The sequence below is a fragment of the Hypomesus transpacificus genome, unplaced genomic scaffold (assembly GCF_021917145.1).
Source record: "Hypomesus transpacificus isolate Combined female unplaced genomic scaffold, fHypTra1 scaffold_27, whole genome shotgun sequence".
NCBI lineage: Eukaryota > Metazoa > Chordata > Actinopteri > Osmeriformes > Osmeridae > Hypomesus > Hypomesus transpacificus.
The window spans coordinates 2,069,546-2,093,877 of record NW_025813796.1 but is presented as its reverse complement, the minus strand read 5'-3'; the positions used below and the strand labels follow the sequence as shown (position 1 = coordinate 2,093,877).

The 24,332-nt window shown below is 41.8% G+C and overlaps 1 protein-coding gene across 3 annotated transcripts; it reads right to left on the bottom strand.

Annotated features, from left to right (window-relative positions):
* Positions 1-1,375: 1,375 nt before the first annotated feature.
* Positions 1,376-24,102, bottom strand: mvb12ba (multivesicular body subunit 12Ba). 3 transcript variants are annotated; one of them, XM_047014824.1, is made up of 10 exons: positions 23,855-24,102; positions 20,505-20,627; positions 17,619-17,726; positions 14,036-14,132; positions 13,270-13,399; positions 12,164-12,301; positions 7,517-7,611; positions 5,261-5,316; positions 4,992-5,051; positions 1,376-3,272 (listed from the first exon to the last, which is right to left on the bottom strand). In XM_047014824.1, exons 2-10 carry the CDS (start codon positions 20,613-20,615, stop codon positions 3,186-3,188), a joined length of 882 nt encoding a protein of 293 aa, XP_046870780.1. In that variant the 5' UTR covers positions 20,616-20,627; positions 23,855-24,102; the 3' UTR covers positions 1,376-3,185. The 3 variants fall into 3 exon arrangements, with proteins under 3 accessions (XP_046870780.1, XP_046870779.1, XP_046870781.1); XM_047014823.1 differs by lacking the exon at positions 23,855-24,102 and adding an exon at positions 23,632-23,770; XM_047014825.1 differs by lacking the exon at positions 23,855-24,102 and adding an exon at positions 23,610-23,677.
* Positions 24,103-24,332: the final 230 nt, after the last annotated feature.

Below are 24,332 nucleotides of genomic sequence, written 5' to 3'. Positions count from 1 at the left end.
TGATAACAGAAAACAGCCAAGTTTAGTTTTGTGTTTTTTTTATTATGTTTTTGAAACAACCTATTTTTTGGTGTTGAATTCCCATAGGCATGGGCTGAGTGCCCACTGAACATTCACAGACATCAAGAAATCAACTTGTTAACATATCAGTGCTGACCAACAACTGGTGGCCCATATGGAACCCAACCTTGATCCCGGGTGGTGTTACCTCACAAGGAGAGATGCTGCTGCTCAGGTCCTGGGAGATGTACTGAGAATCTGCGCTTGGATGCAACCAAACAGCACAGTGGCTAACATGGAACCAAATTCAGGTTCTGTCATGCTGCAAACCATCCGACGGGACTTCATTAATGAACACAGAGAAAGCGAGCTTTTGGCCAAACTATATGGAACCCACATATGCTCATAACCAGCCTACAGTGGACAAAACAAAACATTCTGAATGATTTTGTTTTTTTTGTATGTATATATATATATATCCATAAGTCCATCATCCGCATTAGTACTCGATGTTAACACAAATAAAAAATGTCTTTCAAATCACAAGAATGTATTTCCAGACCCCAGTTCAGATGTCCAGATTATTTTCATGCAACAAAAGTGGTTGAGGAATACCTGTAAGCAGCTAAGCATACATTGGCATGAAAGTGTTGAAAAGCATCCATTTTGCATGTATAACCACGTAGATGGTTGAAGTCAGTATAAATGCCGCACATCCGAGGCCAAAAAAAAAAAAAAAACACCTTGTTGGCATAGCTGGACACTGAGTTTCTGAGAGGTGGTCATCGAGTGCGTGAGTCAGAGGAACCTAGTTCAAACCCAAGTATGGGCATTTACGAGTGGATGATATACTGACAAGCAACGTGATGACAAGTTACACATTGATATTTCCCAGTTCAACGAAGCTACTACGGCAACAGCAAATACTGAATCAATCTAAAGCAGTGCAACATACTTTCCTAAATATTACATTATGAATATGTTCAATCTCAAAGATCTGTGAAGATACAACACAAAAATAGGATGCTTCAACATGACAAACAGTAAAAGATGATCACATTTTTGTTGTGTGTCATCATGCTTGGTAAAAATAAAATAACAAGAATGCAACAGAGGTTTAACAAGATTAAATTAAATGTAAAGAAGAAGCTGAGCCTTCTTAGTATAACACTGTGGTGCAAAACAATATGTACAAACATCAAGCATTTGAGGGACGGACCTGACGGCTAAAGTGATATGCAGCCCCCGGCAAACTCAAGAGGCTAAATCAGTGGTTTGAAAAGACAAGCGGTTGCGGTGTAACAAAAGGATGAAAAAGGCAGGAGTCTTGGTGAACATACAAATTGTAACCTTTGAACCCAAACATCTTAGAGTCGAGAGAGTAGAGGCAGTGTTGGGAGAATACTGGCATAAAAGTGTATGTCCACCGATGTTGAATAAGTGGAACATTGGATATCTATTTAATGTATTTCGAGGTATCTATACAAATTATGTGTTAACTAGTGGAAGACCTATACAATCTCAAATTAATAAAACGTTGCATTGTTACCCAAGGAGTCAACATAAGATTAGTTCTTGCTGTAGCAAAATACCATATTATCCTGTTTGAATACAGACAGTATAGAGGTACTTAGAACACAATAAAACATTTTATTTCCTAAAAAAACTGCCACATTTCCGATTGCAACCTTCAGACCTTGTTGCAAGAATGGACACCCTTAGCCTGGTAAATTGCTTGTTAAAACAAAGCTGTGTTCTAAAATATAAAATGAATTTTGTGAGAAGTACAAAATACAGCCTTGAATATAACAATACTCATAAAAGGAACTATGATAAGACACTGTGAAAAAAGTTAATGTAACAGTAAAATCTATTGGTGCATAAAAGTACTTAATTCATGTAGTGGTGTGTTATACAGCAATATCACAAGTTTGCACTGGCAAGACTTTTAAAAACATGGGAGAAGAATAGATTTGACCTGTGAGTAAACCAAATATTTGAGTTCCCCCTATTCTGAGTTTTGTTCAACTGATTTGAGATGAACAGAGAAAACTAAAACAAGTACACTTCACATATTTGAAATGATATGCTTAGCTCTGAACAGTACAAGTGATTCTGTTTTCAACCCAATGAGTGGCTCAGACCAGAAAGAAATAATATATAGAGTGGTTGACAGAATGGCCACAGACAACAGCAAAAACACCGAAACGGCATAATTAAAAACACCCAAAGAAAACAAAACGAAAAGAATGAGAACCAAACAACTCTCATAGCCACAAGATTATCGGTGAACAATCTAAAAATAATTTTGTCACAACCCCTTTGTCTTTCTTTCTTTTACATACATGTTAGCTTGGTTGAACTGTATGTAATTCCAATGACATCTGGTCAAGCTGCTTTTATTCAGGAAGAATCCAAATTCCATGCTTCCAAAAAGGCAGAAAGAGAGACCAGCACGTTTGCAAACCTCATCATTTTGCCAGGTATATGTTGTTTGATCACAGTTCTGACGGACCCCCCCCCCTCCCCCCAAGTGTGAATGGGTGCCACATAGGGTGTAGGACTTTTCAGAGTTCCTATTGGAGATGGGGAGGGAGTGAACGTGTCAAATACGCCTTGCTGTTTGACTGGTACTCGTGTATCACTCATACACTACAAGGCTGGATACTGCATCTCTCCAGATTGGCTGTGATTCCAGTTGTGTTCCTGGAGCTGCTCACCACACACAGGAGCTGATTGGGCCAAACTCCCCCTCCATTTTCTTTCTTCCGTTTCCTTTCAAAAAGTTTTGTTCCTTTGTATCGTAGTGGTTCCCTCCTTTTCAAAATCAGCAGCACAGAAACGTAAAAACAGAAAAGACCGACCACAACTCCCCCCCCCCCCCCCCCCCCCCCCCCCCCCCCCCCCCCCCCCCAAAATGGCTAAAAGGTTTTTCGTTTTTTCTTGCTCTTGTTGCGTAGGGAAACTGACTATCCATTGAGAGGGCCTATAACTGTACTCTTGACAGTGTAGAAGAGGGAGAAGAGTGCGGCAGGAGGACCGACAAGGGAACACATTTCTTCCATTTCTCTTTTAGCGAAACGCGGGGCTGGTTCTCAGTAGTTTGTGAATCGCTCCTCCTGGCTCGTCGGGTGGTAGGGGTGGGGGTTGGGGGATGAGGTGATGGAGGAGCAGGGTGGAGGGTCTCAGGCCTCGGAGCCCAGGGAGGTCCGTGTAGGACTAGGGGGCAGTCGGGCCGCAGCGCTGTGCTCTGTACGGAAACTGTACTCATACTGGGAGAGATAAAGGGGGTGGGGGGGAATGATGGGGGGGGAAAAAAGAAAAGATGAGGTCGACGAACGGAGAAAAGAAGGGAAAGAATGGGGTGATTTATAACATTTTAATATAGAGAAAAAAAAGTTGGGAGGAACATTCAAATAACCTGGCCAAAAAGTATTTTGGATGTATTTTAGTCAACAATCTTCTGTGCTGAACCTCAGGCAGTGGCTACACACTGACGATTTCCAGACAAACTATTCCCCCTTGTGGCTTAAAATGTAACTACAGTGTACAATCTCCAAAACAAAAAGTAGTCCATCATACTGTACGCTTGAGGTCTGGAAGCAAATCAAGCTCATTTAAATCGAATTAAACATTCATTACAATGAAGGTTTGAGGGTTACAATCTGCAGGACTGCCAGCAGTCATAAAACACAGAACAATCACATAAAAACTATAAATGACAAGCATTGAACAACAAAGGCACCAATTTGAGTATAGTCCGTTCACTCTAAATCACAAGACTAGTGACTTTTACACTTTGACAAAGAATCTGTGTTGGCTCCAATGCTACAGTACAGATGAACTTGAATGCACTTAAGCCAGAAAAGTTGGTATCTCTACTCTTTATCACAGAAGATACTACTTTGGTATAACAGGACATCAACTGTGAAGATTTTTTGAGAATTCCAATTATTATATGAGGAAACTGTACTATTTGCGTATCCTAGAGACAGTAAAACTATCAATAATCATAGGGTGGTCGATGGTTTACAAAAGGCTTACAAAGAATGTTTAGGAAATGCACACCGTAACCACATGCACAATGTCAACCTTTTTACCCATTCCCCCTTCAACCCCTCCCCTCTCAGCAGGATGAAGATGTCAGCTTAAATTGCTTGCTAATCAACACTTAAATAGACGCAAATTAGATATGCAAGACTAGATACAATTACTGTTCATGCAAGTTTCTCCAGTCATTGGGGAAATAGAAGAGATGCTTAATCATCTTAAGAGATGGAGGGAGGAAAAAGGGTGTAGCGCCCATACAAAAAATGTTCTCCAACTAAAACCATTAAACCATTTTCATCACTGTAACATGCATTCATTAAGAGAAGACATACATGGAACTAAACGCATGTTCCATCAAAAGGACGTGCGAAGCAATTCCAATGATTGGCATCAACACTGCACAGCCATTTATCTGGATCCTTGGAATAAAGCGCTACACTGGCATCTGGTGGACAGAATGTATTTGGTATGTGCTACATATCGTCCTGTTTGCTGCACTGCATTCTTAAACATCTAAAAATGTCAGCTCATCTTCTCTCTGCACTTGTTCCAATAATTTTCTTAAGCTAGTAGTTTGCATTAGCCCTGCTCCGAGTGTAATGCACTGGGTACTCATTGCAGTGCCAGTATCTGAAGCCTGCTTCCTTTTTGAAGAGGGAATTACCTGCCCTTGGCAGGGGTAGTGGTATTGGGAGGAGGCTTCAGTGTGCTTTAATTATCCATGAGCTGAGAAAGTCACCCAACGTAGCCCACACTTGTAAATCCCTCCAAATAAGGACCTGAGTGTGCGTGTCGATGCCTGTCTGATGCAAAACGGTCATTTCATGGGTAGGAGTTTGCGAAACAAACTGGATTCTATGCTTTTGGTTCACCCGGTGACCTTTGAGTCGTGGTTCAAAACTGTTCAACGTTTTCCAAGTATCCTGATTGTCTTTACTCACCTCTTTCTCGATTTCTGCCAAGGACTTGATTGTGATACCCATCAAATCGACTTGCTGCAGCTGAGAGAGACATACACACGTTGTTAGACAATCTAATTTATCAGTAGGCTATATAAAAAATGTATAAGAAGCAGGTCAAGTTGGCTAGGAATCTCATGCAATTAGATATTTTGAGCATAGAAAATCTTTGCTTTTACGGAACCAGTTCAACTGATACCCAAACCAAAATATAACAGTTATCAAATAATCCCATGTACGAAGAGACTTACATCGCTGGAGGCACATGAAAACTTCTCAGAAATCATGAAAGGTACTCCATCCATTGCTGAAATAGACAAAATAACTTGCTTTCAGAGACAAAACCCATAAGAAAGTTAACCAAAATAGCAACCTTATTGTGCTACAACTGTTGACCGTTTTTTAGACATGAAACTGGGGTGAGTTGCCACTGTACATCCTTTATCATCATCAGAATCTAAGGCCAGAGTGTTAGGGGTCTGGGAGGAAATGATTACTGCTGGCTTATAGTACAGGGGGGAATCATCTCAAGCTTGTGACCCATATTGACACAAGGTGTTCTAGGTATTCTCCTCTCCTCAACAGAAGCAGTAACACAACTGAGATCCAAAAGCACTAAAAAAAGTTTGTACACAGCATGGGTATAAGCCAAGGAGGTGGAGTAACATGAGTGTGAACTCTCAATTAAGACAAATACTTAATGACAGCACTTATGCTGTGTAAATGATGAGTTTGACTATAATTTGGCAAATGAGCTCATTATTTCACTTATCAACACCCTTTCAGATTGTTTTTGAAAAGTTGCCAGACATGCACTTGAGACTTAATGAATGTTTACTTGATGCCTGCAAAAACCTGACCCGGAACACTATTATATATTCATCACAAATCTATTTCATAAGGCGATACTTTACGGAACTTTCTAATTGTTTCACACTGTCGCGTTAACCCATCACCCACTGACCAGTGAAGGAAGGGCAGACAAGGAAAAGGACAGTTTCTCAAAGAGGGCATTAAACACTCATTAATAACTTACTTAAATAGTCGGCAGAGCCATTAGGGGATCTTTAATGCACATTGAGATGATGAATCTTTATAAACTCTTTAATGGGTTAGCTGTTGAGAGCATATTTGGGTGAAGCTGTATTTGTCAGGGGATGTAAATGGAGATTCACTCCTCATGAGTAGGATGTGGAGATCCAGACTATAATGGTCACCCTGAGCAGAAGTTATGAAAGTATGATGGAGGGAAGTGTGCACATTGTGGGCGGGTTCAACCTGCAGTTGAATACTAGACATACATTTATAACATTGACGATGTTTTGACGTCAGAAAAAGAAGCTTTGTATGCCTCCACAAAATAGGAAAAGATACTAAATAAAATAAAAGTTGGGTTAACAGTCTGCAAAAGAGAAACGAATTACCTATTTAAAAAATGGGTCACATGGATCCACTTTTATAAAAAATATATTTTCAGAGTGTTTTTAAAAATAGTGAACTTGACATCACTTGGAAGACAATGAAACATACAGGGAGAATGGAAGAGAAAGACAAAAAAAATGTAACACTTGTAAAGAGGAAAAGAATAGGGACAGGAAAAGAAAGAAGTAATTTCACATAATCAGCCAGCTAAGTGCCATCTGGAACAATTAAGAGCGTGCGCACCCACATGCACACGATTGTCTGAGCTTATTAATAAAAGATCCCAAATTACACAAGTCATAAATCCTGTAGAAAATGGAGCGCACCCTCGCCTGTCACTGCTATTTTAGCTTCAGAGACTTCAGAGGGAGAGGGGAGGAGAGGGGGGGGAGAGTGGGCCCTCGATATGGCTGAACAGCGCAGAGGATTAATATATGCAAATTACATTGAGCATTTACAAGCTCTGAATAACCCTGCTACCCCTTCTCCCTCACCCCCCGTCCCCATCCTCCAAAGACCAATGCCTGTTTGGGCCTTTCTGCCTCGTCCTGGACACCCCCCTCTGTATTCACCTCCTGCTCATGTTTAATTCAGAATGGGGACCTGTCAGTCTGCTATAATGTTGCAGGGGTCTTATTACTGAGATACCGCCGGAAGAGTCGAGGCACTTTTAATTGGGAGGCTTAGCTGTTCTCGTTGTGCAGCGATGATTACACGCAAATTAAAAAGGCAGGTGCAGCTACTTTAGGTGGCCGATATCCAATCGTTGTTACCATGGAGATCAAAGAAGTCTGTGGTTCGGCCTAGCTCTGTGTGATGTCGAGATCTTGGAGACTTATTGTACAGTTTTCTTCCACTGACACTGTAGTCGGTTTTGAAAAAGACCATCTTGCTTTTAGTAGACATCTGGGTATTTTTTCATTCTTGGTCGATTGCGTTCTTCGGGTCGGAACAGAACATGGCCATGAAAGATGACATCAAACAAGTTCACGAGAACCCAAATCTTTTCTTATAGATAAACGGCCAATGAGAAAGACTCTTTGACCCCAAAAACAAAATTGACATTGTAGATAAAAGGGACTGACCTGATATGGCATACAGGTTGGAGTTCTGGTGCTCGTAGTCTGGTCTGGTTGTATTCTTTCCTCTGAAACTGGCAGGTAGGGTCATAGATATATGCCTGTGGGAGATAAAAAAACATCATGTTATTTCAGTCAATCAGGTGGCCTTAGTTGTCTATGTCTTATGGCTCGATAGCTGTTGTTTAATTGAGTCAGTCATGTATAGGATGATTGTGTACACAGGTGTTATGGCTATGACCTAGTGTTTCCCCTATGGGTTTTCAAACGAAAACTTATTCGTGTCGACAGGGCCTGAATAGGGACGTATCTTCTGCTGCGCAGAGGATTGTGGGCGAGTACAGCCAGAAAAGGACGCTGGTTTGCAAAATGCGACTGGAGGAGTAGGACATCCTGGTATTTTTGGCAGACTGTATTGGGACAAACAAAACATTTTTCCGGACTCCGTAATAGTATGGGTATTGGGGCATACCTAGCCTGACGTTGTCATACTCATAATTCTAGTCAGAATATGAGTCTGAAAACTCTCCGTTGGGCTGTGACTACGGGGCGTGTTTCAACCGAACTCGTAAAATAAATGCCTCTTCGCTCAATTGGATAGACCTACAACCAATCAGAGCAACGTAATATGTTGTTTGTTGAAAACAAATTCAACCCAAGCGCTCTTTCGTGACGTTGTTGATTACGTTACTGTTGATCATCTGTCCATCATCGTATAAAGCCCGCCCTGGTAATTTCATTGGTCCGTCCCGATTCTGGTTTTCTGTAGTTGTCCCCAATTCGAGACCCTCCAGACCCAACTTCCCGAACACATTTTTTGGGGGCGGGGAGAAGTTGGGCTGGCAGCCAGGCTAGGGCATACCCAGTGTGTGGGCGTGTCTCTCTCTCCCCTGGTTCATAGCGACACCAGCACACCTGCTCCTCGTCTGTAATCACCCCCCATGTGTACGTTTGCTTCCCTTGTGTAAAGCTCTGTCCGATCGTTAGTCTGTTGGGTCGTGTTTATGTGATTCGTCTTCTCCTCCGTGTACCTATTTACTTGCGACCGTTATTTTCCTGTATGAATCAAGAGTTCTAGTGTATCTGGGTTTTGGATCTTTTGAGTTTGAAGAACCTTAGTTCAGTCAAGACAATCACGTATTAGATTTGAGCATTTATTGTTACATGACATGGACATGTAGATTTACTTTGGCTGAGTGGATGATCTAAGGGAAGCACTCCCTGCCTCCTCGATGCAACACATACATACATGACATATGAGGCAGGGAGCAATAGAGATATAATCCCCCTGTTGGATAGATACACAGACAGCATGCAGGGGAAGGGGACGGTGGAGGGTGGCAGCAGCACTGATCATACAACGACCGGGGTGAGTGTGTGCATATCCGCGCGTCTTTTAAAGACGCCTTATCGGACGTGGCCCAATGGATATGCGCTACTACATGGGTGTGGTAGTGGGAGGAGTAAGGAAGGTGGAGTAAGACGCCTTACGTCCCCGATCACTGACTGACGGGGCGCTGCCCGATTGCCCTGCCAGAACTAGCTGCGCTTATTTCTTAAGAAAAATATAAATAATTATCCTGTCCACCTGCATTCAGGTTCACTTGCTCTGCTACACCCTGGACAACAGGAGGGTGGATATCCGATGCCATGATGTAATAGGTTAGGGGTTCTGGAGCCACAGATGAGCCTTGGCTGTAAAACTCTACAAACACATCCTTCCTTCCTTCGTTCTTTTCCGGCCACACAGGCAAATTAAATGACTATTTGTAACAATTTCTTTGAATACCCTTGTAAACCCCCCAAATAAAATATTTCAAATCATTAAGGTCCAAAGGAGGAGTTTCAAGTACACTTTCCACATCAGAATGCTTTGATTCCAAAATAGCATAAAGCATTTTGAGCTAAATCCGGCATGCCTTCCAGTACCTTCATAATGCAACAGTCACTGGTATATACAAACAGGCATCTGGCTTCGGTCTCAGTCTTATTCTGCTTGATACGGACGACTTTTTAACCTCATCATTGCCATCAGCACCTGGACATGACCCGCTAAGGACTATGGAGAATTTTTAAAAAGGTTGACGTCAATCTAGGGCATTGGCAACTTGACAGCCTTAATGAAGACTTCCACTCTGTCTCAAAGGTTGACTCAGAGGAAGTAGGGGAGGGAGAATATTGTGTCTGTGATAGGATTCTGAAGGGGCGGCATGATATTTCACAAACATAGATGGACCTGACAGATATTGTTTGGGTGCTCTTTCCAGAGATGAGCCTGGCTGGTTTTGATTGCTTGAGTGGCCGTAGACCAAACAAACACCCATCAATAAGGGTGAAATGAAAACAGTAAACAAGTTTGTTTACAACGTCAACCCTCTCTGCCGAAAACAACAACAATAAGAAAAAACTGTTTGGTTTTAAACCTAAACATTTTGCTTTAAAAGGAGATTTTATATCTGTATAAAAGGCATAATTCCACAATGTTTATGTGTCTTATTGATGTCTCTAAATCCTTTTATGGTGTAAATCATGAACAATTATTGAGTTCCCAAATTTCTGGTGAGAATCCTGGCTTTTTGGTATGCTCATCAGTCAATGCATGTAAAATGAATGTATGTATGCCAAATACTACTTCCTGATCACTAAGCTGTTACAAGCATCTAGACTATCTGGTTAATGCCAAACTTTGTGATCAATTCTCTGATCGATTTTCATAGAATAATTCTGGAAGCCATCTTGGCACTCACTATTACCAAAGCCACGGGAGTTTGGAGTGCAATTTATTATTGTTGAGAGTAACAAGCTGCCACTCAGCTGAGGTGTTTGACTGGGATGTGCTGGAATACTTTATGAAATTACATCAATATAACTATGTATGTGGGCTGCCAAAGTGGGAATCTAAGACAATTAGGCAAGGCCTTGTAAGAGGTATACATTCACATTATCCAGTTACGACAGACCCAACGTTGACTTGAATAGCACATCAAAGCTGTCATAACTGTTTAAACAACATGCCAGAAGATCTAACACGTGTCAGTGACAGGGAGATCGCGTCAAGGGTCTGAGGAGTGGGACAGACACCAGGAGAGGAAACAGCTGTACATGGGCTGGCTTCCTGCTTCATTCAAGATGCCGACCCTGACCCTACTTTACCAAGAGGCTGCAAAGCAATCGTAAGCTGCGTACTGTAAGTGCAGGTATAACCCTAGCTACCCATGTGATATCAACTTTTGGATGACTGTCCTGAACTGGCAACCACATTCAGAAAGTGCTCTTACCAGCTTCCATTGGCTCTATACCGCCACCACTACTTGCTTTGGAGCTATCCAGACCATTCACTTCAGTGGAGTTGGACAGCGGTCTGGCTCGAGTGGTATGTCATACTAGTGGGCTGGACCTGAGCCAGCACAAAGAAGTGATCTAGGCCAACCATGTCTGACAGTCAGCTGCAAAGCAGAAACCCAAACTCTCGAATGAGTTCTTCTGCATGTTAGGCTGGCCGTTACACTAGCCGTTTTAAAATCCTGTCTTAAAACAATTTTTTTTCCCCCTGGCATCTAATTCAGTACTCAGCCTTTTTTTTGTATATTCAACTGGTCTTTTGTGTTTACTGGCTTTCGCTATTTTGATTGTACAGCACATTGGTCAACTGCTGTTGTTTTAAAATGTGTTTAATAAACAAATTTGACTTTGTGGTAGTTGTGTGTGTTTGTATGTTTTAAGAGACTTGTATTGTTCCAAGTCCAAAAAAGTAAAAATAATTTCCAACGGTTCGAATGTGCATCTTGCGCGCTGGCCTGAAAAGTGGTCTCCACCCTGTAAGAGGGTGGGTTTCCTAGTGTCGTGCTTTTCCTGTGAGGGATTTAAAAAACAGGAATGGGAGATGTGGCGTTCCCTTATATAGCAGAGGAAGGGTATGTTTTAGTCTATAACTGTCACCAGCTGTGTCAAACTACAGTATTGCTATCAAACAGCACTTTCTTAGAGACTATGCTCTAGTCAGTTTTTGGCTATTAGATTAATTAATTATCCTCATATAGCAAACACACAAAGTGAAATGATGTCATTTTGGACAGGGAAAGGATAAATAAGTCGTTTTATTGTAGCTTTAAAAAAATCTTTGTCTGAGAATTGTAAGCATTAGACTAAGGATGCCATTGTTTCATCATAATATTTAGTTGTGCCCTGTTCAAACTAATTTGGATTCAATCATTAATCTAAATCATAAATATAGAATAAAAACAATGATCCAGACAGGATCTCCTCTGCTTAAAGTTAGGCTACAGGAAGCCCGGAGGACATATCTAGAATCATACCATCTTGCAGACCACAGACTGTTCTCTATCCTGAGACTATAGCTGTGGGCTGTTCCTCTTTGCATTTCGGATTCCACATTTTTATTCAGAGGTGTGTGTGTGCGTGTGCGTGTGCGTGTGTGTACACTTGGCTGTGGGCTGGACACACTGCTCCCCACACGGAACTCTCAGTCACAAACACAGTGGAGATGTCGTGAGTCATGCACTCTTGTCACCTCTCAAAAGGTGTAGGTGTGAGTTAATCCAATGAACACATTAACTAATCCGCACCACACGTGTTTGTCGTTATCAGTTGGAATTCAGCAGTGAGCCTGTGAACTACGACGTGCTTACTTACTTGGGCATTGGAGCCGTTGGGACTGAGTTTGCTGTTGAGTTGATGTTCTGGATGTTGTTGGTGGTCGGAGTCTGCTGGCAGTCCTGGGCCCGTGGGACCTTACCCATGCGATACCAGATCCCCATGTTGTTCAGCTCTCTGCAAGCCAACCACAGCCTCTTAATCAAGCACACGTCAGCATACAGTTATATACGCCTTAGGGGAAACGTTGATTTAAACCATGTTTCATTTGCTGAAAATGGAAAAAGGTGACTAAAATGTAAAGAAAAGAATGCATACAGAGAAATTATACAAGCAAAATAACCTATTTTGATGGGCTGCCAATTAATATGTTCACTATCCTACCGACTGTGCCCAGAAGCAGGCCTGTTAACATCAGTAACTATGCAGGGCGGTTTGGCCTAAAAAGTATTTCATGGTATAATTTGAAGCACAGACGGTATTCCCAAAGAATTGTAGTCTACTTTTCAATCGAATACAAAAATCTGCACTGCTGCGGCTGATCTACCACACTCGACCGTGTTTAGATGGGGTACAGCAGTGTACATACAGTGTGTTGCATGAGTTGAAATGTTCAAACTTTTGCAGTGCTGTGCCACGGAAAAATAGCTAATACTACGTAGGTTTCAACAAAACCTTTATGGGATTGCAAGAAAACTTTGTTCAATATTTGTAGGGAGCTAGCTTTAATAAATCATTACATGGCTGAATACTCAATTCTGTTCGCCAACATAAAACATTTCACCATTCTAATGAACATGACATCTTTGCTTGCATGCCCTGCACTCTTCCATGCTGCATTTATGACATTTAAGTCTCTGTAAACATCTAAAATTGTGTCATATAAAACCATAGGATAAAGACCCAAAACGGGTCTCTCCTCCATCTCTGCAATACTGGTTATGACGATGCGGAAGATTGCTTGCTATGTTTACATTAAAAGTTCCGTACAGTAATTTCATGCAGTGCCTGGTGTGAATGGGGCTGTGACAAAACTTATTTCCAAAAGGCTCATTGCGGTTAGCACGGTATAGTCAAAATCCATATGGTAGTGCAAATGAATACCGGTATATTTACCGATAACACCGTCCACCCCTAGTACCCACCCTATGAAAGTGTATTGTGGTGGGGCTTGCTTGGACCTCCCCATAATCCGAATATCACAGATGGCTGCCTCTGTGGAGTCCCGAGGGATAAACTTGATACACAGCCTCCTCTTCCGGAAGGCCTGCTCCTCTGTGTGTGGTCAGGCAGAGAGAGAGAGAAAGATAAAGGGAAGAAAGAGAGAGAGATAAAAGGGAAGAAAGAGAGAGAGAGGGGATAAGGGAGGTGGGGGACAGAGCAAGAAAAAGGGGAGAGGAAAAATGGTGAGAGAGGAGAGAAAAGAGATACCAACAGAGGTCCAGAGAGAGAGAGAGAGAGAGAGAGAGAGAGAGAGAGAGAGAGAGAAAGAGATAGAAAGAGAGTGAGAGGGAGAGAGAGTGAGAGGAGGTGTGTCATTACACTTGTGTGGTCATGTTACTGTCTTTAAATAATAAATCAGCCCAGTGGGGGAGAACAGTCTGTTACGACCCCAGCTTCCTCTCACTCCACAAAGGAAGACATAGAAAAACATCCGATTGAAGTTTAACACAAACCGGTCAAATTAAAATTGCATGTAGCCATGTCAATCCAGCAAACTGCATGAACTCTTGACCCTCTGAAAAAGGCTTGGGCAAAAGCTGGCCTGCATATAGATGCGAAAGATGCTTTCCGGCTGTTCCATCTTTCAGGTCCTCTGAATGCAATATAGGTTTGTATATTTTTTCTATTGCAATTTTAAAGCAAAATGAAGATGGAGAAGAGTTATTAAATGTAGGAAACTTTGCTTACGTGTATCCACAGTCTCCTGTATAGGAATGAACCCTACAGGCAGGGTATCTTTAATGTCGATAAGCTTCATATCCACCAGCACATTTCCTAAATGACTCTGCAGAGAGATAAGAGACAGAAAGAGAAAGACAGAAAGTGAGTGAGTAAAAAACACAAAAAAGACACAAACCACAAGCCCCCATTCACTGTTCGTCGACATTTCATTCTAAGCTGGGACAGAGGCAGAACTTGGCCTGTTTTCCAGTCCTCACCGCACATGTGCTAACAATGTTAAGGCGAGAAAAGACGGGTACCTTCCCTGACATAGGGATGATTCCCCAGCAGCTCTGTGGCAGTGATAAATCACAGACTTCAGTGTTTCCATCGCACACTTCAATGGCTAATTTCACAGTATCTGTTTTTGTCACAGATAATTACGCCAGGCCACGTATTGATTGGCAGACAAAATAGCTTTTGTTGATGGAACTGTCACATCTGGTCACACTTCAATACGGTGGGGAACTGAACGGACATTAGCCTTAGCTTGATGGACAGTCGTGGAGGAAAGGGAATGTAATTGTTTGCTGCGTGGCTATTTGAGGGCCAAACCTTGTTTCTCTTGGAGATAGATAAAGAGACAGTGCTTTGTTGGATTACCTTTGGAAGAGATGCGTTATCGACTCTCCTTTATCAGTCCCTTCAACGTACGGACAGACAGCGTTGAAGTGCGGCTATGCAACATGTTCACTGAAACCTCAGCCTTTTTTGTGCTATCACACATACAAATCTGAGACTTTAAAGGAATTCTCCCTTTAGTTTGGTTGCTGCTGTGAAGCCAGTGACAATAGCAATGGGGGGATTTTTGTGAAAGACCCAGTAGAGGGATTTCCAATGAGCACTGGAATGATCTTAAGATAAACATTCCCAGTGTTCAGCAGAAAATCATTTGTTACTTTGAGACGAAATGGTTTCTTTTGGGGAACGACATGGCTAAGTGTCCAAAGGGGACACGTTATACTATACAGATGAGGGGAAAGGTTTACAATTAATTTGCGAAATCACAGCCTCACAGTTTGAATGTTAACACAGGGAATCCACCATCTTGAAAGGAATACTTCACTTCAATTCATTAGGATAGTAATTAAAATGTTTGAATAGTACATGGATTTGGCACTTGTTCACATCCATTTTTTAAATTAACCTAGTCTAAATGAAGGCAGCGAATCAAAAAACAATCCGTTTTTCTCTTTGAGCAACATTACTTTGTGAAAAGCTGCCAGAAAATCAAGGTGGTGTTTTCATAGGAGATGCTTTTTGAAGGAAAGACAAGAGTATGAGTCACGTGCTATATGCGTTTCCCACGATTGTCTTGAGAAAGAGGTACACCCCTACACTTGCCTAATTTTAGACCCCTCTTGATCACGAGCCAGTATGGCTTCTTGGCAGAACAGAGTGGTCAGAATTTCTTTTTAATCAAAACTCTTTGTAAGAGAGGTGCTCTTAGGCAAGAAGCAATGATAATAAAAATTATATATTTTTGCTGCAAGTAGAGATGCGGGTTCCTCCGCAAAATGGCAAAATATTACAAAAAATTTACATTGTAGAAGATTAGAGTTAGTAGAGTTGGACAAAAAAAAGCAAAACAACTTCATGTTTGGCCAACAACAATAAGCTGAATGGGGATTTGAACTCATGAGCATAAGGTTAAAACAAGCCAGTCTGTCTATCTTCTCTGCTACACACCAACTGTTGAGATTTTATGAATAGAAAGGGCATAGTATTAGCTTTGGTCAGTTTTGGGACAAAGGTTAAGAAACGGTTGATATTTCAAGGTAAAATTGTGTGAAATTATGCATGGTATTTCATAATGATGTCATTCTGTTTAACTAGACAGATAATCAATATCATGACAGGCCCAAAGAATGTGACTGGATTCAAACCTGTGATCTTGCAAGACACTATCTGAACCCATTGAGCTATTCTCAGTGTTGGATATTATTGTGGTCAGTTTCAGTATAAAAAAGTAAGCCGTTTCTCCTGTGGTAAGTGTTGTTAGATTTGGCCAAAGTTTAAACAGTTCTAATTCAATCATATTTTGACACACCAAGGTAAAATTGTTTATAGTACTTCAGAGTGATGTTATCTTGAACCCTATTAGGTTTGAAAAACCATCAGTCAAAATAATTCATCATTGTTACAACAAAACCAAAGACTTATAAGTTATGTTATTCTGTTAACATGTTTAACCATTTATTAAACACATCCTGGATATAAAAAGCATTGAAATCACATTTCTAGTGATAAAAAATCATAAGGTAATAGTCAGCCAAACAATTGACTTTTAACCTCAAACATGACGTGCTCTCTCCCCTGCTGACAGCCATCTCTGCACAACTCAGTCTGGCAGAAACTGAAACCTCTTGTCCCTCAATGCTAATATATAAAAGTTTCCATTGCATTTCATCAGTATGATACTAAGTACCCAAGTCGACACCATTCTTCTGCTGCAGTTCAATAGCCCGGGGGAACAAGGCGAACGTCTGTCCGTCTTATTTACGTGATATGCCGTGCAATAACATGATGGGCATCTGCATTTAAATTCCTAACCAGCATGGTCAACGGCCTGGAAGATGGATTGTCAACCATCCGCTTAACTGTCACGCAAACCAGGTGCTGTCTGCTAGCATGGCTGGTCAGGGATTGTTTTCGAAAATTGTCGGTGCCTGTGTAAAAAAGATCCACTTTTGTCTGCTTTAGACGGGAACATACGACAGACGACACAGTGCATCTTAACTCCATAAACAAAGTTGCTTCCGTTTGAACTCATAGCTCTACTTTGCTTTCATCTTCACTTTTGTCTCGCGCCAGTTGTTAAAAAATTTATCGAGATTAGAGAATTACAATTTGACAACCACTCGTCACTCAACTCTTGATTTGCCAAATGTGCGCCCCACGAGCTGCAAAGTTATTTATGCATTTAGCAGATAGCAAAACATATGAAGGATGTTAACTTTTACGATGCAATTTTTTTTTTCAATCAATAATTTGCAGTGGCCCGATCGGGCCAGTGAGTTGCAATTTAACTGTCCCGACGTTACTTTTTACTGGCCCCGGGCCATAGGGCCATCGCTTATGTCGAACCCTGCTTAATCCATTTCACCCTATATAAAGACATGTATTCTACACATCTGTAACAAATTGCCAGTTGATTGGATCTATGGTTCATGAGGAGAGTGGTTTAGAAGTTTTTTTTTCAGGCATTTTGGAGAAATGGGGCGCAGGAGAAATTACGTAGACTTTGGGCGTGGCTTATAGTGCCACCTATGGGCGTACGTGAGCCAATAGCTGGTTGAGAGTAGTAAGTGACCTTGGGCCAAATTTTACAAAATCGGGTCGAGGACTTTTTAAGATATTGAGCCATTTCATGGAGAAGAGGAAAAATGATAATAATAGGAATACTAACAAAAACAATAGGTTCCCTCCTACCGGAGGAACCCTAATAATAATAATAATATATATATATCATATTGGAGCCTAATGGTCCACTGGCAGTTTGGGAACGTTTTTACCAATTTAGAAAGGTTGAGTATAGGTCAGCACTTACATTTTCTTTGGAGAAGACTCTGGTAAAGCAGAGGTAGCGCGTCACCTTGGATTTGAAGAGACCGTCTTTCCAAAGGTCAGCATCCAGACCATCTGTTGTCTGGGAAACCTGTAGAACGGCAGAAACAGAAATATTAATTGAGAGTCTTGTATAATAAGTATTTGTCCTTTTCAGAGTAAAAAGGACCCCAAAAACAATATCACGGCAAAAAATGACTTCATACTCGTATAGGATATTCTGTTATACTTCTACTCCTGCACGTAACCGTCCAGCTTTTTATCCCTAAACCTGGAATGGACTTCCTAGGGTGATGGTATTCTACCCAATTCATGCATGCCAGCAGACATTGCATAAAAAAGCTGGCCACACACAAAGCAGTCTTCAGCTGCTCCATGGCAACAAGATTAGTCCACCATGCCTGGTTTGAAGCCACTCAACCCCACTAATCATTTAGCCTAAGTGAGAAGAGTATCTGTGCCAAGCAGACCTGGTTTCAAAGGGATCCATGTAAAAAAAAATTAAAAAAGTTGTGTTTAGTTGTTCTTAGCCAGAATAACTAAAAAGCCAACTCTTCAGGAGGAATTTCCCATGCACCATAAATAATGCTTCATTTGGTGCTTAGTTCCTCAAGGAAAATATCTGTAAACTATAGTGAGTGTTAGCAACTTTCACAACAGGATGATCCAGGTATGGAAAATCACTATTGATGAATGAAGCAGATGAGAATAGAGAAACATGGGAGCAAAGAGAAAGGTCCCAGAAAGATGGGGGGAGGGAAGGTGCCCTGTATTAGTGCTGCTCACTGCCACAACACACTTCATCTTGGCCTCGCTTCCTAGGTCAGCCCACACCGCATCCTGCTAAGAGACCCATGAGAGGGAACCAGTGGAGGGTAAGGACAAAGGGTCATGGCTCAAAGAGAGGGGGAAAGCGGGGACATAACACTGGCACAGGCGGGGACTAGTCCCTGGGGAAGACATAGAAGGACAACAGCTGTATGGATCAAAAGAAAGGGAGTGTGTGTTGGTTGGAAACTTTATATGCTGACGTCCACCCTCTCACATTGAACTGCCTGTGTGCAGCCTCTGCTCACAGGTCAATGAGCATTGCCTCGGATTAGAATGAGGGGATCAGAGGGGATCTGATGGCTGAGCGGTTTGGGAGTCGGACTATTAATCAGAGGGTTGTTGGTTCGATTCCCGGCCGTGCAAATTACGTTGTGTCCTTGGGCAAGGCACTTCACCCTACTTGCCTCGGGGGGAATGGCCCTGTACTTACTGTAAGTTGCTCTGGATAAGAGCGTCTACTAAATGTAAATGTAGAATGAGCTTGCCTCCATAACAGGCAAATAAGTATAATATTCTATGATTTGTTTATTATTTCACTATTCATTTAGTATTTATTTCATCAATACCATTTTAAACACTAACCAGAAACAATGACTAGATTAGTGAACTTCAACCCTCTGTACATTCAAAGCACATTGATGGAGGACAGCTGTGGGAGGTTCAAATTCAAACATTTTGGAAATGTAAACACCATTAATATCTGACCAAGAATTCTACACAAAAAGCTCTAGCCAGAACCCAGTCCACAAAAGATTAGTAATGAAAAGAAAGTTGAGGACAACAAAGTAATCCACTGTTCACATGGGAGACAATGAAGCCCTCTCTGTCTGTGGGAAAGCCACTCCGCGTCAATCGTCTGAACCGGCAGAGTAGGGGCAACAAATGTCCCACAAACGTCACCAAACTGTGTTCCATTGTGCAGGATAAGAATCACATGCCTTTGTGTACACGGTTTGAAGCACATGGTAAACAATTATCAGGAGGCTATTTATCCACTGTTCTGATCTCCCCTTCCGTTTCACTGTAACAGAGAGGATTAAGGCGTAGGCCAAGTGTGTCTTGGGTTCAGATAGCGTGTGATCACTACTTCTGATTAAATGAGATGTGGGTTCTTTAGCACTTCCTCCCTCGGAACTCCTGGGTCCTGGAGCTGCCAACATCTACAGATAGGGTGGTTAAGAAACTCGCTGTATAGCTACTTGTAAAGACTATGGTAACTTTATGTAGTTCCTACTTGAATCCTAATTCGAAACTAGTCACTAACTTCTTACACCAGGAACCAATGAAAATATGATATAGGCCTCACCCACAAACGATGCAGTCCTTTTAGCAAGGAGAACAACCATTATTGGCAGACCAGAGTGAATGCCAGAATTTCTCAAAACCTGGGAAAAGCAAACGCAAAATTCTGTTTAATAATTGTGGAGACAAGAAAGAGAGGGACATGTTGGTGAAAGGCATGTGAAAGATGCCTCTTGGGTAAACCCTAGGTTGAAAGACCAGTGTTTACTTTGCTCTTTGTTGAGTCTACAAATAAGCCCCTCCCTTTCCCTATACCGACAGGGAGGCTCCACCCCTTCTGTCAACCATCCACCCTGAACTGTGGCCAAGCTATTTTGTTGCCATTCAGGGCATCAGTTAATTTATTCCTCAATGTTATGCGCAATTGAAGTGGACGTTTTCTTCTTTGCAGAGCCCACAGTTTTGAAGCCTGGGGCAAAGCCAAGGGTCTATTACCAAGTGGACGCCAAGAGCACTGGCCAACAAGAAGGACCTCTTCTGAATCATCATGAATGCCAACCTGAAGTGGGTTCATCAGGCAGAATATAAGCTCCTTCATGTCGTAAAACAAAAAAGTCTGTAACAACAATGGCCACTGCCGTGTATGCTATGTTGCTTCACACGCTGCATCAATCATTTTGCAAACGCACAGATCTACATTTGTAAATAAAAACGTAAAAAACGTTGTCAAAAGAGGCCTAACAGAACTTCGCTCACTTCAAATATCTGCTTCCTGTTAACGTGTTTGGGTACTCACCACATCATATCCTGTTGGCGCCCTGTTCCTGGAGGCCACCACCCCTACACCAGTGATGGGATCCATGGGCATCTCCGGCAGCGCGTCTGAAAGCTCCCGAACCTCAGGCATCACGGGAGAGTTCTGGGACACAGAAGCACAACAAATGGTTCAGTGCCTTTATAACAGATGGGTAGAAGGCAGAGGCGGGGGTAAGCAGTGACGGGGTTATGGAAAGGGAGAGTGATGCAAGCAGAACCAGCAGCTACATGTGAAAGTTGCCCCTGTGCATTTGTTTCGTGACACTGAACCTCATTAACGAGCCTAAAGCGCTCAGAAATAGGTTAATCCAGTCATGCATAGGGACATCATTTAGAGCTACAGCTTGAGACGAGCGAATCCTTAAAACAATACTGTTGACAGCTTGTGCACAAAAGGTTTGCTATTTATAATTGAAGGTGAAAGACACTAGAATGAAGAAAGACTCAACTGACTGGTAGGCCTCGGCTAATCAACATAGTCATTCTATGGAGTTGGAGAATGGTGGCTCAAGTTAAGAGGATTAGCCTCAGGATCATACCCAAATGGAAAAGCTCAACATACAGCCAAGAAAACATAGCAGCAAGGGCTATTTATTTAAAAAGGAAAGCTCGTTGTTTTCAAAAACTAGGACTACCAAAGTTGGTTTGCTCTCATTTTAAGGACAAAAACAACAATGACCTGATCTGACATATTGGGCGGTAGCAGGGACATCTAGCTATTTGGGAAAGATAGTGATATTGTAGGACAAGAGAGAACTCTCTTTAAAAGAAGATCTAGCCAAACTTCCCCTGAGTCTATCGCTTAACACCACCCCTTCATTCCTGTTCTCTGACATCATGTAGCAAAGTAAGGGACATCATGACGAAACCTAAAAAATATGACTAGAACAATAGAAGTAGCCTATTCAATAGGCACAAGCATGTTATGTTTGTAATATCCAGCCAGCAACTGAACATGCTTGAACACAATCTTACAACAGCCTTGTCACAAAGGCATACAGCATAACAAACATGAGTGGGAGGCACATAGAAAACCTACAATTTCACAAAGTGCTCTGCAGGGAATGCCCACTTAGGCTACGCTATATATCAATCACAGTGTAAAGTTTAAAACATTCTAAATACCCTACTAGTCCAAGAAAATAACTTGTAGGCTAGCACTATAGGCTACCGAGTTTCACGGACAATTTCATTAAAAAGAATATGACATATTGCTACAGAGGGTCTAACTGCTAATCAGACTGCAAACACTTGCAAGCTGGCTGACTGACTTTAGGCCTGAACAGGACTACCCCCTTCTCTTCTCAGTGTTTTTCTTGTTTGTTTGTTTTTACAGGCACCGGACTGTAAAAAAGGACTGCCTTAGAGGTCACCAAGGCAACAGGGTTTGGCATCTCGATGGCTACAATGCACCTTTGACCAAAACAAGTAGAGCTGTGTGAACTCAGCAGGGTGATTAGAGGCAATTGAGACAACAGGAATTGACCGACATAAAATATAGGCTGGTACTCTTGAGCTCATGGAGGTACCAAAAAAAAGGTTGTGCCAATCCATGAAGCAGGCGACAAAACAAATACTACATGACACCTGTTTTAACCAAAACTTCAGAGGTGAACTGCAAACGACTAGTGCTGACGCATCAGAACTGAAATCTCACACAGACAGTTCAGAGATGCTAGGTGGTTTAGTTCCTACTTTCAGTATCGCTAACTTATTACATACATACATAGGACAAATACCTGCATGCTTTTATACACTGAAGTCAGGTAACAGAGATACATAATGTAACCAAGGCCTACATCAGTTTATCCTTGTTCTGCATCGTCAGAGCAAGGATAGTCCAGACTTCATACTATGTAGAAGCAGACCCGTATTTTAAATCTAGGTTTCTAGGGAATATAAAAAAGCATCCACACTCATCCTTGGCACGTGCAGGATGGTAGACCTACACACGCATTACGTTGTACACTGCGTACAATGTACCACTTACGTGCCTGGCTTTACATCGGCCTATTCGGGTCCACATCGAATATAGTCCTGCCTGCATTCTCCTTGTGTAAAAAGGCATGTCTAAGGAGAGACAGAGGAACCCAGCTGCCAAGATTGCAGAAACTGTCCAGACACTACTTCTGTTTATAGTAACATGAGTTCAACATCTGCTTTTAGTACCATGAGTTGCACAAACGTATGCTTATTAATATGGTTTACACACAAACTCTTAAGGACTTGGTTTTGGAGGCAGGCAGCAGCAGTGAATGTGCTGTTTGAAATCTCCGGGTTCCAGGAGGTCACAGATATCATCACAGTCAAATGCCCTCAACTGACTGGTATCAAAAATGCACAAAAGTGACATTAGTCGTCTAAACCTATCCCTTATCCACTTACATTTAAGTGACCATGCAAGTGTACTGACAAATGGAAAACAATGCTTATCGAAATAAACAATGTGCAGCCGAAACTGACAGACTCGCCTAAAAGAGATTTTACTTACTATACCTGCTACTACTAGGTCGGCGAGTAAAGCTTGGGCCCTTGTCCCAGCGACCTATTCGCTAGCTAGCTGAAGACAGTAATGTTAGTCTAATAAAGTATACCGGACAGCAATGAAAAGAGCGTTTAGAGTTCTCTGCCATTGCCAATGTGGTAAAGCAACTTAACGTTCTGGATGGAGATTAGTAGTAGCCATCATGCTAGCAACTAGGCTAGTTAGCTGTCAACAAGCCTGGCTAACCAGCTGGTAGGTAGAGCTAGCTAGCTAGCAAATAAAACTGATACTGCCTTGGGACTTCAGCCAGCTTGCTGTAGCTGAAATTTTTAGCATACAGTGGGTCAAAAAGATGACCAGCTAGCTAGTAACTAATGGAGCCAAATGTCTAGTTATCCAGACAAACCCATAGACGGACAACTAGTGGTATAACCTGCTGCCGCCTTGCTGGGCTTTATCAGCTAGCTAGTTAGTGTGTGAGCTATTTGTTTGGCTGGGTAGTTAGCATTAGCTCACAACCGAGAAAGCTTTATAAAAGGTTACCTAAATAAAGCATAATACAAAACAACCATATAAACTCGCAATTGGAAAAATGCTCACTTAAGTTACTTCCCTACTTAACTGTTACTCGAGGCACAGTGTTCCTCCTTTTCAGACAATAGCAGCTTTTCATGTCAGACGCAGCGGACAAGCAAGTAGGAGCCGCGGACTCGCTCTTTGAGCAATGCGGAGAGCGAGGTAGCAGAGAAGGTGGAGTTGGAAGACAAAGCTCGCGCAGGATAAAACCAAAGGGAAGCGTTCCCTTCTACTTCACAAGCTAACTAGCTAGCTAATTGTTTTCTTACCCAAGGAGGCCAACAACTTAATTTCAAAGAACAATCTCTGAAAAGATAACTTTCTCTTCGTTGTCCTCTTCTCTTTGTTCGAAATACTTAACTAAACCATCAGCAATCGCATCCTTTTTTGGACGTTGTAAAGCTCGTTAATCCTGCACATGAGCTGATGCACTGGACATTTGACTGATGATAGCAGTCCGCTAACGGCTTTGCTAACACTATAGCTGTCATTCATAGTCAAATGCCTAAGAAGTAGGCTACACACAATCCGAGTGTCCTTTTGGCATGTGTTCAGTTTAATTTGTATATGTGCAGAAATGTATGTGCAAAGGCTTTGTATACAATAAATTAAATATATACATTATTAACAGGCAAACAACCAGCACAACATTAAGGTCATGTAAAGTAGCTAGGTGTTTACAAGTTTCTTGGAATTATTATCCCACCTATAGTGAAAATAATGGGAATAAATGGGAATTAGAACCAA

Bases quoted from the DNA above. Each gene is read 5' to 3' on its own strand.
- mvb12ba (XM_047014823.1), bottom strand. From the start codon at position 23,682: ATGAAAAGCTGCTATTGTCTGAAAAGGAGGAACACTGTGCCTCGAGTA. The intron at 20,628-23,631 runs GTTAAGTAGGGA...TCTGTGTCCCAG, and splicing joins ACACTGTGCCTCGAGTAACA to AACTCTCCCGTGATGCCTGA. The intron at 3,273-4,991 runs GTGAGTAAAGAC...TATCTCTCCCAG, and splicing joins TGGCAGAAATCGAGAAAGAG to TATGAGTACAGTTTCCGTAC.